The 14,989-nt window shown below is 45.3% G+C and overlaps 1 protein-coding gene across 8 annotated transcripts in view; it reads right to left on the bottom strand.

Moving 5' to 3' along the window:
* The window catches only part of TNS1 (tensin 1), a 389,915-nt gene that overhangs the window by 340,691 nt on the left and 34,235 nt on the right, over positions 1 to 14,989 (bottom strand). Inside the window, exon 1 of one of the 8 annotated variants that reach the window (XM_048486273.1) lies at positions 6,982 to 7,535. The exons of the other annotated variants lie outside the window; for them this stretch is intronic. Within the exon in view, the coding sequence (XP_048342230.1) occupies positions 6,982 to 7,077 (96 nt within the window). The 5' untranslated portion in view covers positions 7,078 to 7,535. Of the gene's footprint in view, positions 1 to 6,981; positions 7,536 to 14,989 lie in introns of those variants that run through there. 8 annotated transcript variants of the gene reach the window in all.

Here is a 14,989-nt window from a genome sequence, read left to right on the forward strand (position 1 = left end):
TACCCCAAAAGTCGGAATACCTTGCATTTGGATTCGTTCATATTTGGGCAGGACTTATTCGGACAATTTTTGTCCAAATATGCCCAAATTCACCTAGATTCTGTCCAAATCTGGTATTTGTTTCATCCGAATCTCCAACCCTAGAAAGTGATGCTGGGGGGGGGGAGGGTCCACCCACAAACAGCATCACCTTCAATTTTTTTTAACCAAGGACCCCGGATTCTCCCTTTAAGGTGGATTTAGAAGAAGAATCTGAGCTCCCTGGTTTAAACACCATTAAAAGTGATGCTATTTGGGGGTGGATTCCACTGGAGGTGTTTTGTGAAAGATGATGCTGACATTTGTTTGGGAAATGTTTTGCTGGGGATGATTTGTGAGAGATTTACATGCTTAATATCCACTTGCACTGGCTTGGAGTTGTTTCTCAAGCTAACAACCTACCTCATAGGGTTGGTGTGAAAACAAAATTAGGAAAGAGAGTTGGTGGGGAGAGAGCCATGTATGTTTTGCTGGGGGTGGGAGGTGTTTTGTGAGCTGGTGCAAAAAACCGGTGTCCCCGGGTTCCAGTTTGCCTAGATTCGCCTCTGATGCTGTGTCCTCTCAAAAACACCCTAGCTGTTTCCCCTCTCCCTCAGGGCTCCTCCATAGATCTGGGCATCTAACCCTGCCCATAGCCACTACATACCTATGAAACTGACAAACTGACAAAAAAGGGCCAAACACCTCCTTTCTGCTCCTGCCACTTCTCTACCTCAAACTCCCCTCCCAAGGCCAGTTTTCTCTAGAAAAAGCCATTGAGTTTTTGTTACATTCATTTGGGTTTAATGTGTAATTGGTCCCTTAAGCTATATGTAGGATTGTTGCTTGTGGGCATTTCTCTGCTAGACTGAGCACCAAAGTACATGTTACACACAAGTGAACATATTAAAACTCAAACTGATACATCTTTTAGGGAAGAAAACAACCTTGAAAGAGAATGTCTGGAAACACAGAAGTAGGAGCCCACAGAAGCAGGAAGGGATGTTTAACCCTATTTCTGCCCCACTGCATTTTCAGCAGCTCCTTGCTCCTAAATAATCCCTTTACTCTTAAATTGTAGATACATTACCCTTACACAAATGAGTGTCTGAAACGCCATGGGGAGAGTAAATGGAGAAGAAGGGGGGCGAGAAAAGAAGTGGGATCAAGCTCACTCCCGCTCTGTTTCTTCTATAATCTAACTTGCCCCAAAGATGTGTTTCTCCCACAAAGGGACAGCTGTCAAGTTTTAATACATATGCTAATATGTAATGCGTAGTTTGAAGAAACCACCATTTTGAGGGTTAGTCATGTACACAGCACTGCTGTGCTCATGTGCATTACGAATGTTTCTCCCGCAGTTTCCCCCATAAATAACAGACAGTAACAAAAATAGAGGTTCAAAAGCCATTTCAGATTCCCTGTTGAAAAAAAAACTGAACCCAAATGACCTGGTCAAAAGCAATCTGAAGACCTTCTGGGACAGCCCTGTGATTTAAGGTGGGGTTCCTATGACCTCACAGTCCTACAATGCTCTACCAAGGTTCAAGCCCTATGATTCATGTCATGAAAACCATTCTACAGTCCTCTGCAACTCAAATACCATTAGGCACCTTTCAGGCCCTGAGAAGCACAGCAATCAAAAAGGTCCCACAATGGACGGGGAGTGCTAGTGCACACCCTCATTGCTGTGAACTCCCCACTGTACTAGAACTGAATCAGCCTTGCTGCACATTCTACAACCAGCCAGCCGGCAAATTCTTGCTCAGAGAAATCCTTGCACCAATCTGCCCTCTCCCTGCCCTCAAAGCGTCACTTTGGCTGCAGCAGAACTATCAGTGGTCAGCCCCCAGGAATGCCACTGCAGTCTGGTGAGCATAATTGAAGATTCACAGCAGAAGATCATCTTAGCCCCCCATTCCAACCCCAAGCTTCCTGCGATGCCAGCGAAGGAGGGAGATCAAACTGTTGTAACAAAGGAGCAAGCTGGTGCAGGGAAGACAGCCTGCAAAGTTCCCCTGGTGCAAGGCAACAGCTTCACCCGGACAGAACAAGCCATTTGCTAAAGGACCCGGGAAGGACAAGGGAAAGGAGCAAAGATGCCTCTCTGCCTGCTGCTGGGGCCTCCTATCACAGCACAGCTCTTGGAAGCCACAACTGCCACAGGGCTCCAGCAACCCCACTCAGAAAGCCAAGTCCTCACCTCTGAGCTTTGCTACCCTGACCCCATTCACCCACTTCTCAATCCTGACCCGCAGCCTGACAAAGTAAGGTTTGCTGTAGGTTAGCAGTTAATCTGGCCCAGTACCTTTCTGCCTGCAACAGCAGACAGGTCTGGGTGCTTGTAACAGTAGAGTTTTCCTTTCCTCCTTTGTTAGTTCCAGCCACATTGCTGGCCCCTAACTCTGGGTTCTGTACCACCACCCACCACTCAGCCTCTTCTTATTTGCCCACCTTAGCCAATGGCTTTTTTGCTAAACCAACTCTTTAAAGGACCTGGAGCTGTAATATTGTGAGGACAGCTGCCTATCAGCAGATTTCCATGCTTAGGAAGCTGCAGAAAGACTTCTCTTCAGATATGCCCTTTCAGCCTTCGTTGAAGAGGGCAACAACCCCAAGGTGGCTGGGTGGGCTCTATCAGCCTGCAGGCTCTGGGTGGAATTCTACACTCACTTTATGCAAAAATTAAGCCATGACCATTTCAATGAAGTGGCATGTTTTAAACTGGATGTCAACTTGGGGCATTTCCCAGGTCTTGAAGCAAAACCCCCTCCTTTTGTTCTTTGGCCATGGAAATAAGTCATTCTCTGTTTGACAGAGTTTAGTACTCCCAAGGAAGCGCAGGACTGCGATGCTGGTATATTGTGGTTTGATTAAAGAGTTGTACCAGGGAAGTCTAGGACCAAATATCTCTTCAACCACACTTGCTAAGCAGCTTTGAGCCAACCTCATAGTTTCTCAGCTTAGCCTACTTCACAGGTTTGTTGTGAAGATAGAATGGATAATTCCAAGTAGACAGGCTTGGAGGAAGAAAAAATACATGTGACAATTGCAAAATACAGCTACAGCCAAGGTCTGATAGTGCAATATCAACAGTATATGCATAATTTTCAGAAAATAAGTTTTGGTGCTAGTTTTCCACTGACACGCAGATCTACCCTGGTATATACAGGCTACAAAATCTGGAATCCCTTCTATAGCTAATTTCCCTCCTCTAGGACCAGCACAGGTTACATGACCCGTGTGACATCACAGGCCCTAGGCAATAGTGACTGTAACACTCATGCACCCTACACAACATACATTAGCTGGGAGGGAAATTTTCATTTTACCAGCAACCAAGTTGGCATTTGAGTACCAGGGAAGCAGGAGTCCACCACAAGAGATGTGTAAGCTATAGAAAGTAATTTTTGATATGGTATAACCACTGAGTAGCTGTAGGGGTTAGAGTTAGGATTATTCCATAATTCCACAACTGTGAGACAGTACAAATGTCGAATTTGGTGCTCAACACAAATGTCTGTTTCCTGAAACCTCTTTTTTTTCTTCATTGTTTCCACTAGGATGCTTCTAGTCCTTAAGACTTCAAAAATAGGCTCAAAAGTGTGTTGGCAATGTCTGATAGAGTCTTGGAAGTTGATGGGCCAACACTGATGTAACTTTGTTTCTCTCACCACCTGAGTGCCAAAGGACAGCATGTCCCTCCTTGAAGAAAGTCTCCTAGATGTTAATTGTGACTAAGGCTTGCCAGTTTGCTTGCTTAACCAAGACCTGAAGTTGATTGACATTAGAGTTTAAAAAGGAACCTAGAAAGCCTTTACAATTATTAAGGTCACTGCTGATTTATTTATTTATTCATTATATTTATAACCCACCTCATACTAGTGTCTCTAGGCAGCTTACAAAGGTAAAAAACCCACAAAAATCCAAATTCCCACTCCCACAACCCCCCACCCCCACCAGCAACGGTAGAGGGGGTTTCCAGGGAGGCTAACAAAATGCCTGGGTGAAAAGGAGGGTCTTCACCATGCTGCGCCTAAACCCATAAATTGGAGGTGCATGGCAGATCTCCTAGGAAAGACTATTCCAAAGCCTGTGGGCAATCATGGAAAAAGCCCTCCCATGTGCCCTTGCCCTTCACATCTTGGTAAGAGGAGGTACCACCAGGAGTGTCTCACCCTGTGATTTCAGTGCCTGGGCAAGTACATATGGGCACGGGCGAGTCTTCAGGCAGACATGGCCCAAGCCTTTCAGGGCTTCATATGTCAATGTCAACACCTTGAACTGGGCTCAGGAGTGAACTGGAAGCCCGTATAGTTCCTTGAGGACCAGCAAGATGTGCATCTGGCCAGCTATGATAGCTAACAGCCTAGCTCCTGCATGCTTCACCAACTCCAACTTCAAGACCATCTTTAAGGGCAACCCCATGAAGAGTGCATTACAGCAATCCAATCGGGAGGTTACCAGAGCATGAAACACTGTGGCTAAAAATGGGCAGAGCTGGTGAATCAGACAGAGTTGCTGGAAGCCCCTCATGGCCACCGCCATGACCTGAAATTCTCTCTTAAGTGAAAGAGAGGAATTACCTTCAGGAAGCTAGAAGTCCTATGCTGTCTCTAAATTGCAGTAAAGACAGTCTTTGCTTTACATCTTCACTACCCCTGAGTGGAGAGGTTGCAGCGTTTCAGCAGGTCAAGAGGGTGGGGTTTCAGTGCCCTCCATAACTCTACTCCATATAAACTGTGCAAAATAAGCGCATTTTCTTTATTTTTATAATGCATACAGTTCTCAAGGTTCAACTCTTCTTGGGTTTGGGTTTCATTGGAGCAGAACACTCTTTTGTTTAAAACAAACCTAGTTTCACGCAGGATAAATTTATGATGCAGCATAGCTCTGGTTCTTCATAGCTCATTAACCCTGACAAACCTTTTTTCCGGTAAGGATATTGTTCGCATTCTTCCCAGGCTCCCTCATATTTAGCTTGGGAGATAAAGCAGCAACTTTTGCCATCCCAAAAATCTTAAGGGTCTCGAGTGTGGGACAAAGGAATCTTCTTCCAGAGACTGCAACCATTTGAGGGAACACACAGAATATGTCTTGAACAGTGAGAAAGGCCGCCAAATCCAGTTTCAAAAGCAGGAGATCTTATGAAGCTCAGGTTTCAAAATATCCTTATACCCCAAATAAATCTACCAAACTTTTGTGCCTGCATCAGCAAGCCTTATTGGGAGAAGTTCTGCAGACACAGACTTTCCTTGTACATATAGCAAAGGCTAGGAGGGAAATGCAACTCTCTTTCTTGAGGAAATCCAATACTGAACTACTGGCAATAGTCACCTATCTTCTCTTCCTATGGTCCCATGGTCCAGGTTCAGACATGAGTGAGAAGCAGACTTCCCACTCCCAAATAAGAGTTTATAGGAGGACAAAGTAAAGAAACAGGAGTCTTCAGCAGACTGGGGGTGGGGAGGAGGCTCCGTAAAAAAAATAGTGAAATGGCTTGCAGATGAGGAAGTGAATTGTGGGGGATTGCTGCTTTTCTTCTGCTGCATTCTACTGAGCTTAGATGAGATGGGTGCCAAAGGAATGATTTTCTCTCTGTGCTAGTTCAATGCATTCTCATGTCAGGGTATGTTAAAACCTTATATGGGATGCTATTTCCCTGGTCATTTCCCCAGAACAGACCCTCAGATACACTTCAGCTGCTTTGTCACTGACTATTCCCTCAAACAGAGCCCTTTGTGCTAGCCAGTCCCCCTGTGCCACTGGCATAGTGCTCTTCTCCAAAATGTGGAGAGGCCAGGTAAAAAGTTTAAAAGGCCAGACTTCTTACGGATGCAGATAACAGCATCTGGGATATATGACACTATGTTAGATGCTGCTAGAATATGTCACCCGCTTCTGGTTTAGGGGGAACAGGGGATACTTGGCAAGCAGGAGTGAATGGGTTACAAACATTGTGGTACACTCATTTTGGTGAGTCCTTTGGCATGGGTCAGATATTAACAGCAGACACACAGAAACGGAGTTCACCCTTCCTTTTGCATCCATACTCCCATCACACCTGTTATATCTACCTGGGAAGATGGAGGTTTCACCATGTTTCCTTTTGTTCAGTCCTCCCCCACCACCTTCCAATGCACCAACAACCTGGTTGCAACTGTCAGTAATATCACAGTCCCATTGGTGGTATCCTCAGAGGGAGTCAAGAGAGGAAGATCCAAAGTGTTATAGACAATGGAATAACCAAGGGGTAGATGAGATAAATTAGGGCCTTCTAATGAGGATCCCTATTTGTGCACAGGAACGCACAAATCAGAAGGAAGCATATTTCTTAGCAGCCAACAATAGCTGTGTCCACTTGACTAGAGGCTCTCTTAGAATCTAGAGAGGGGAAGGAAACACTAAAGCCATGAGGGAGACAGTATCTTTGTATCCAGTGTATGAACCTGTGCCAATCTGTGGCAGGGATCTCTAGCAAGAGCCAGCATACTGAAGATGAACCAGTGGGTGTGCATGTGCTGGGATGTCGTGTCAGAGGGTGTACATAAGGGCAACACACACAGCAGGCACAAGTGGCGACTGGTGTGCCACAGTTTGTGCAGTGCTCATCCGCGAGGATGTCCTGCTGTAAGTGGCAGAGCACGAGGAAGATTCTGCAGTCTGTGTGCCAGCGAGCATAGCACAGTCTCCGTGTGTGTGCGCGCACATTCATGTGAGAATGAGCATGTAGGTAAAGAGGTTGAGGGTAGTTTGTGGCTCAAGGTGAGCATGCTGTGAAGGGGGGGGGCTGAGATTGTGCAGGGGGCAACCGAGCGCCAATGACTAAGTGGAGCGCCAATATGGTCGGGGTAAGCAACTGAGGATGGTTTTGCGTTCCTGGCCAGTGACACGAACGCCCCCCCCCTCCCCGCGAGCAGGTGTTTCAGGGTGCCACCCCCACCCAATTCTCCGTCCTCTTACCTCCCGGTGCATACAGAATCGCAGGGGCAAGAAGCACGAGAAGAAGTATTTCCCCCAGCGGATCAAGGAAGCGAAACACCAGCTCAGACGCGTCATCGCTGCCCCCGGGCGAGGGATCCCGCGGTGCCCCAAAGTGGGGATCCTCGTTCACTCCTTAGTCCCCCGCCCTGTGTGCGTGTGCGTGCGTGTGTGTAAAAGGGGGCTCCTTCGCAGCTGGAAGGAACACGGCGGAGGGGAGGGCTGGCCAGTCGCAGGCGGGAGTTGTTGGTGCAGCGCAGTTGCTTCCTCTCTCTCTTGCTCGCTCGCTCGCTCGCAGCCTCTGCAGAGCCCTGCGCGCCGCGGCGCCTTCCCCTGGCCCGGCGGCAGAAGGAGAGGGGAGAGGGCTGCGGCGGCCCCTCCGCTTGCGGATCCCCGCAGCACTGACCCGCCGCACGCGGCTTCCCGACCTGGCGAGCGCTGGCGGCGGCGGCGGCGGCGACACCGCCTCCCGGCAGCGGCGAGGGGCAGCGCGCTCAGCCTTCCCAGCCCCGCAGTGCGCGTGTGGGCGCAGAGAGACGCTGCGCGGGATCGCCGGCCTCCAGCCCGCCGGGCAGCGCTCCGGGCCGGCCGGGGGAGGCGGAGACGCACGTGCCGCAGACGCGACCCGGGGGACCTGCCCTCGCGCCCCGCCCCACCGCGAAGGACACCCGGAGTTCTCCGGCGCGACCCGCCGCCCGCATCGGGGGGAATGGTGGATCCCCCCCACCTCCTCGAGCCTAATGCGCCTCACGCCGTGTGCGCCTCAACCATGAGCAACCTGCAGGATCCCACCGCCACACACGTCACGTGCCAGCCCCGGACTGGTAGTTTCTGGCAGTGGACAACCAGCCAGAACCTCCCCAGGCCATCGCACCACCTTGATCAATGATGGCAGCAGGGCAGGCGAGTCCCGAGCTCTTAGCTATGTGCGCCTTCCCGGTCCACCCCCCACCCCCACCCCCACCCCAGCCCCTCGCAGTTAGGTCCCCTTATCAGTGGAGCTTGCGGTCTGATGTGCAGCCGTGCACTCTTGAAGAACTATCGAACAGAACATCACTTCGCAAGGCTGCGAAAAGGGGTTGCCTATCAACCATTTGTCATAAAATGTCGTATTTATGACCCTAGGCAGCCTTGAAGGGTGCCGTTGAGGGGCGCGGGGGAAAGGGCATCTTGGGAGTTGAGTCGGGGGGGCCTGGGGGTGGGGAAGAGTTGCAGTCAGTGCGCGCAGACGCAGGGGCAAGTGGAACTCTGCAAAGAATGGTGCAAGGCAAGTTGGCTCTTTTTAAAAATTAAGTTAACTGTGTGGGACATCTTTCTTGAAGAGCGACACTAAGAGGAAATGGTCGAGTTTGGCCTATGCAAGATTTTAGGGATTAGTCCCACTGAATGAAGTGAGGTTTCTGTGTAAACAGGCAGAGCATCGGCCCCAAACAAGTGTAACAAGTGATCCTGCTAAAAAGCAAGATGGTAACAGGAAAGCTATGCAAAGACCCGACCTGACATTTTTTGCTGTCCCTGCAGAACTGAAAGAGTAAGGGACCAACATACTGAACAGCAAGAGTTAAATGTTTACCTGGTCCCTGAAAATGGTATTTCAGTAGACTTGGATCTACAGAATGCAGACCAATCACACAGAAGGCTTATTTAAGGCATATGTTGAGATGCTGCTGACAGGAAACATATCTGACTCCCATTGGCTGGCTCTGTTGATTTGGAAGGATCCCTAAAAATGGCTCCCTGCTTTTTAGTCCTGTGATGCCCAAACAGTAGAAAGGACATGGAAACAAGAAGTGTATTGGTAAAGAAGAGAGCCTCGAGGCCACAGCAGAAGAATATGGTCTCAATTAAGGGGATTTGATCTGATCAAATACTTGCTGTGATGGAGTTTGGCATAAAAACCAAGCCACCTGCGAAAGAATAGGACATGCATCAGCTAGAATACACTGTTCCAAGGGGGTGAAACTATTTTACACCATGACGGACAGGGTCAATGATAACCCATGACAAGGTTCTTTCAGGAAATGCTAATTTGGGCCTTCGCTGCCAACAGAAGAAAATAAGGTACAGATTGAATCAAAAACACAACAGTACACCACTGACACTACAGTCCTAAACAGGATTACTGCCTTCTGAGTCCATTGAAGCCCATTAATTTAAAAAGGTGTAACTCCAGTTAAGATTGCATTGTAAATATAGGCAACATCCCTATTGTCCTCTAAGTAATGAGGGAGCCATGATCTGCCAAATGCCAGTGCTAACAGTTATTAAAACTAAAAGGATTTACCTTCTGATCATCATACTGATGCCAAGACAAGATCCTGTCAAGCTCTGCAGGATCCCCAAGCCAAGTTTCCTTTGAGTGTTGACTGGTCACTGCAGAAGCTTATGGTATATGGTATACTATGAAAATGTAACTCTAATGCAAAATAAAAGCTGGTTCAACATATTAAGCTACCTTATTTTGCTCAGTATTGTCTACTTTGATTGGCAATGGCTCTCCAGTGTCTCCAAAACAGATTTCCAAACATTTGTTGTCTAAGATGATCTTTGCAAGATCCTTTAACTGAAGATGACAAGGATTGACTTTGCGGGCTTCTGCATACAAATCACGTGCTCTGCTGCTGAGCCACAGTCCCATTGCCATAAGCCAGTTTTCATGTTTTCAGGAAAAAGCAGAACTGAACAATTTTTGGTAGTAGGCAAACATCTGGGTACAAATCCACTTGTATGCAGTGCAAATACCTGCAAGTCACACAAAACTGAAGGGCCAACAGTCAGAGACAAATACAAAGTCCATTGGGCTATTGCTAACTATTGCTAAGCAAGTTATCCTCAAGGGAATTCAGTATTTGTCAATGCCAATTTGTCAGAGAGGGTAAAGAATTCTGAGCAGCTGCTAGCCAGACATGGACAATCCTCTAGGGAGTCATCATATAGATGTGAGTAGAAAAAGTACTGTGGCCATCTATGCAGAGGTTGGGGAATTGTTGCAATCAGAAGTTCCTCTCTGCCAACTAGATACACTATACAGCCTATAAAATATTTTGAGGCTTCCAAACATAAATACTGCCTTTCTTCTTGTATCCCTGTGCTATTGACTGGTTAAGCACTAGTTGTTGGACTGACTGCCCTAGGAAGTGGGCTAAACTAAATTGACAAGGTAGAGGGCTGAAATCACAACCAGAGGGCTCCATCAGTTCAATTCTTAACAGAAATACAGCTTTATAATCCCATTGAAGGCAACAGGCTTAAAAAGGGTGTAACTCTCTTTAACCTGCACTGTAAATCCGGGATCATTGGATGGTGGAATGGATTGAAAGTTGTTGCACATTCCAACAAGTATCCTGTACTGAATATTTTTTTAAAAGACCTCATTCAGTGGAACACTAGTTTTATTCAGCAAGAATCTCCTGTAGTCTTTCACATAACTTCACAGGTCATCTATAAAATATATAAGATAACTGTTGTGTACGTTGGTTTTGTACTCTTTTGGTCTTGAAACACCCTATAACGGAGAGGCTCCAGACCACCAACATCTGTGTCTGTAATCAGGCCTGCATTCCCCAGAAGTTTTTTTTTTCTAATCTCCCTTGTCTCATGCAAATTGCCCATTTCCTTTCTGCTCAGGTCCTGTGCAGTGCAAATAATATAACTGCATGGGTAACTGTTTCTTCCTGGCCAAAGAAAAACAATCACATAATTAGTGGACTGGTTTTTTCTCACTAAATAGTTCAAAGCTGTCCTCATTCTCTCTGAGCCCTGGCAGGCTCCTTCTGCTGGGACAAAGTACATACTTTTTTTTGCCCTGGATCATTCTCCTATTATTATAGTTGCTTAATGATGAGAAGTGAGAGTTATACCTGTAAAAGATTAATTCTGAAAACCACCTGAACTTAGTAAACTTGGTGAAGAATGGTTTGGCATGGATTTCTTATTGTGACAATACCTACCTCTGCACCATGCAGAAGTGTCTTTAAAAATAGAAAGGGTTTTTGTCTTTGGTTGGAGAACTTCAGTCAGAAACATGACTGTATTTTTATTTGCTGCTACTGGTGATGGTAATGCAACTCTGTGACTCTGTTTTGTGAACTGCTCTAGCAACTAATTCTTACCCTGCGCTAAGTTGCAATACTGTAGTATCCATTGACATGAAGACTTTAAAGCATCTCTTTAGAAGAAGAAGAAGAGTTGGATTTATATTCCCCCCTTCTACCCTATAGGAGACTCAAAGGGGCTTACAAACTCCTTTCCCTTCCCCGCTCACAACGAACACTCTGTGAGGCGGGTGGGGCTGAGAGAGCTCAGAAGAGCTGTGGCTAGCCCAATGTCACCCAGCTGGCATGTGTTGGAGTGCACAGGCTAATTTAGTTCCCCAGATAAGTCTCCACAGCTCAAGTGGCAGAGCGGGGAATCAAACCCAGTTTCTCCAGATTAGAGTACGCCTGCTCTTAACCGCTATGCCACTGCTGCTCCTTTACCCAAACAAAGAGTTAGTTCTAGATTTTCATCACTTCAGTGGAGTGAAAGTTACTTCAGAAAAGTTCAGGAAACATCATATTTCCGTTGTGTAATACCAAGATATTTTTTATGTTCCAATGAATGGAAATGGTTATGTCCTCCACATTCCTGCCATTGAGACTATCATGATCCAAAAAAGCCCATGATGCTGCTTAGCCTAAGCAACTCTGAGCATTGCTTGAGTGCCTTTGAGAAGGAAGAATTAGATAGACATATTATCAAATTAATATCACTGGGGCATACAGATTCTCACTCCTCACAGATTGTTCCACAAACGCCACCTCACAGAGAATGGGGTGCACTTTTCCACAAGCTAATGCACTCATAGCACATTTGCAGCATAAGCCCTTGGAATAATTGCTTTTACTCTCAAGTAGCTGCAATCTGTTTCCATGACTAGACTAGAGGAATATGGCAGTTATTCCCTGGCAGACTCCAGGATATCATTTCTAACTATCATTTAAAGAGGCAGACTGGCAACTTCCTCAAGATAAATGCAGCCATTTGCATATTAATAATACTTAGCATTTTATGTAGCACTTCAGAGTGTTCAAAGCACTCAACTACACATTAATTTTCTCAGCAATAGGTAGGTCAGGGAGACTGAGGGACTACTGGCTAGCCTAAAGCTATCTAGTGAGTTCATGCCTGAGACCAGCACTAAATCTAGGATTTCCTGGTGCACAACTGAATTTCTTTGCCACTATGCTAGACCACTTAGAACAGGCATAGCACGCTAATAATGTGCAGGCAAGCTGCTAGGACAGGACTCTGCTAAACCAGCGTCACAGCTGATCTTCTACTGGTCTATTTTCAGAAAACCGTTTGTAGGACCCAGCCAGGACTGACACTCTTTCTGTTTCTTAAGCAATTCATTACTGGGTGTTAAGCTGAGCTGTTGTGATCAGCTCTACTGATTATATTGCTGGGAAATGCCGGCACAGCAGAAAAACCTGCTGGCCGCTTACTGGCACAGAAAGAGGCACTGGCACTACATAGCATAGCACCATTCCCAGATCTTTCTCTCTCACTAACCTGAAAGCCAGAGCATGTAGGTTGCTAGGACTACGTTTGTTTTTACACACAGCGTAGGTTTATGCAGCTTCTCTGTGGCTGCTGTTCTAGCACAGCCACAATGTGTAAGTTTCCATATGGTAAGTTTCCTTGCATTTTCTCAACCTCAATCCCTTGCAATGACCACCTCCCATTCATTCAACCCCCATCCCGTCCCATATTTTTTTAAATTAACAATTGACATATTATTATAATGTTACAACAATCTATCAGGCTCTCTGAAGCTCCAGCTTTTATTTTTTTAAAAGGTAAGCATCTAATCTTTTTTGTTGCACAGCTATATTTTTACAGTATAGTCTGCAGTGGTACAAATCTTGCATTGACTTTCTTTTAGGTTGAATCACACAGTGTAAGAAACATGGGTCTACCACTGAAAATGGCAGCTCTGTGTCCAGTCCCACCTTCCCCTTTGTAACTTATAGCCTGATAATGCTGTGCATATGGTCACTCCTGGCCCATACTATGTATTGTGGAGAAATACACAGCATAATGAAATAAGACAGGGGTACATGTTTTTCTTTGTATTTTGTGCAGCTGTGTATTATGCATGGGAAGAGGCTGAAACACTCACCCAAGACCAGAAATGCTGGAGAGAACTTGTTGCCTGATATGCTACTTAGCATGATGGAGATGGTGATGATGATGATGATGATGATGATGATGATGATGATGATGATGATGTGTATTCCTTCAATGCATTTACTTTGGAGAAACAAGATCTGAGGTCATGCCTAACACAACCTTCTCATAGGTACCTAAAGTCCAGTTCCACAACAAACCTTACTTCAACCACAGAGAACAAGTTCATATGTTATGATTCATGAAGCAACATTTTTCCCCCTTCAAAATAGTACATCTTGAACACTGGTACAATCTTACATACCAATGGCACTAACTGAGAATCTGAAATATTCAAAATAATCAAATATTCAGATTCAAATTCCTGCTCTGTTATGGCAGCTCACCAGGTAATCCTGGGTCCATCACAACCTCTCAGCTTAACCTACCTCAGAATGTTGTTGTGGTGATGATAGCATGGAAAGGTAGAATGGTGTGATAAACCTCTTTGAATTCCAATGAAAGAGAAAAGCAGGATAAAACTACTTCAAAGTAAAAAAAATTCTGTATAGACACTGAAGATTAGGGTTAGCATGCATTCCAACTCAGCACCATAGGAAGCTCACAATGCATGCTAACCCTAATAAATACACTGGATCCATGATGCTGGCAAATACTATAGGCCAGGGATGTCCAACTCTGGCGCCCCAGATGTTCATGGACTACGATTTCCATCAGCCCCGAATCGTAGTCCATGAACATCTGGGGTGCCAGAGTTGAACACCCCTGGCCTTTAGGCAATCCATGACAGTCTTTCTAATAGCAATAAGAGGCCAATGTCTCTGGGTAATAGTGAGATTAACTGCCAATCAAGGCACCATTCGTCCATGCTCCAGTATGGCTGTCCTTCTGAAGACTTCATCACAATCCCCTTTCATCCTTTTATTATTATTATTATTATTATTATAAAACAGTTATACACAGCAAACAAGATCAATATACTGGATTTTGTATTACATCACACGTCGGACACTTCCCAAGCATCTAGGACTGTGTGATGTATCGACGAATAATGCGTGCAGAGCCGAGTAGGGTGGCCTTTTGCAGCTGACATATGGTGATTTTGTCAGCGCCAATTGTTTTTAAGTGCCGTTATTATTATTATTATTATTATTATTATTATTATTATTATTATTAATAATAATAATAATAATAATAATAATTATTATTATTATTATTATTATTATTATTTAATATATATGCCACCCTTCCCCTCACAGGTTCAGGGCAGCTTCCAACGCACTACAAACAATAAAAACATAAATTATATTACAATTTAAAAACTCAGACGGCAACTAAAAGATTTCATAGATATAAAATTCAAAAACCAGAAGATTCAAAAATCATTATTTCATTCTATTATGATAATGTATTTGAATGGATTCCTATATTAATTACCTAACACAGTAAATTATGAATTACATCTACCAGGAAACATCCCTCAGTCATTTTCTAAATATACCAAAAAGCAGGAAACTCTGTCTTACAACCAACAAAAATGAAAGTTGCATATATTTAAATAAATTAGCATACGCAAATGGATCACTAGTGCAGCCTTATTTATCCTCTTAGCTTAACACCTCTCTCTTCCTGCAGCAAATGCTATTCCAGAGCTGGTGAGCCAAAGAGGTCAACAGGCCTCTTTCACCTTTCCACACTGACGCTTCCTACTGAAACTGGGAAGGTAGAACTGACATTGCTCTTGACAGAGCCGTGGCCAGGCTGGCCTCGCCTCAGAAACACTTGGCTAATTACTCTGCCAGGCACTTTAATCAGGGAA

This window comes from Sphaerodactylus townsendi, linkage group LG02 (genome assembly GCF_021028975.2).
Source record: "Sphaerodactylus townsendi isolate TG3544 linkage group LG02, MPM_Stown_v2.3, whole genome shotgun sequence".
NCBI classification, from domain to species: Eukaryota; Metazoa; Chordata; class Lepidosauria; order Squamata; family Sphaerodactylidae; genus Sphaerodactylus; species Sphaerodactylus townsendi.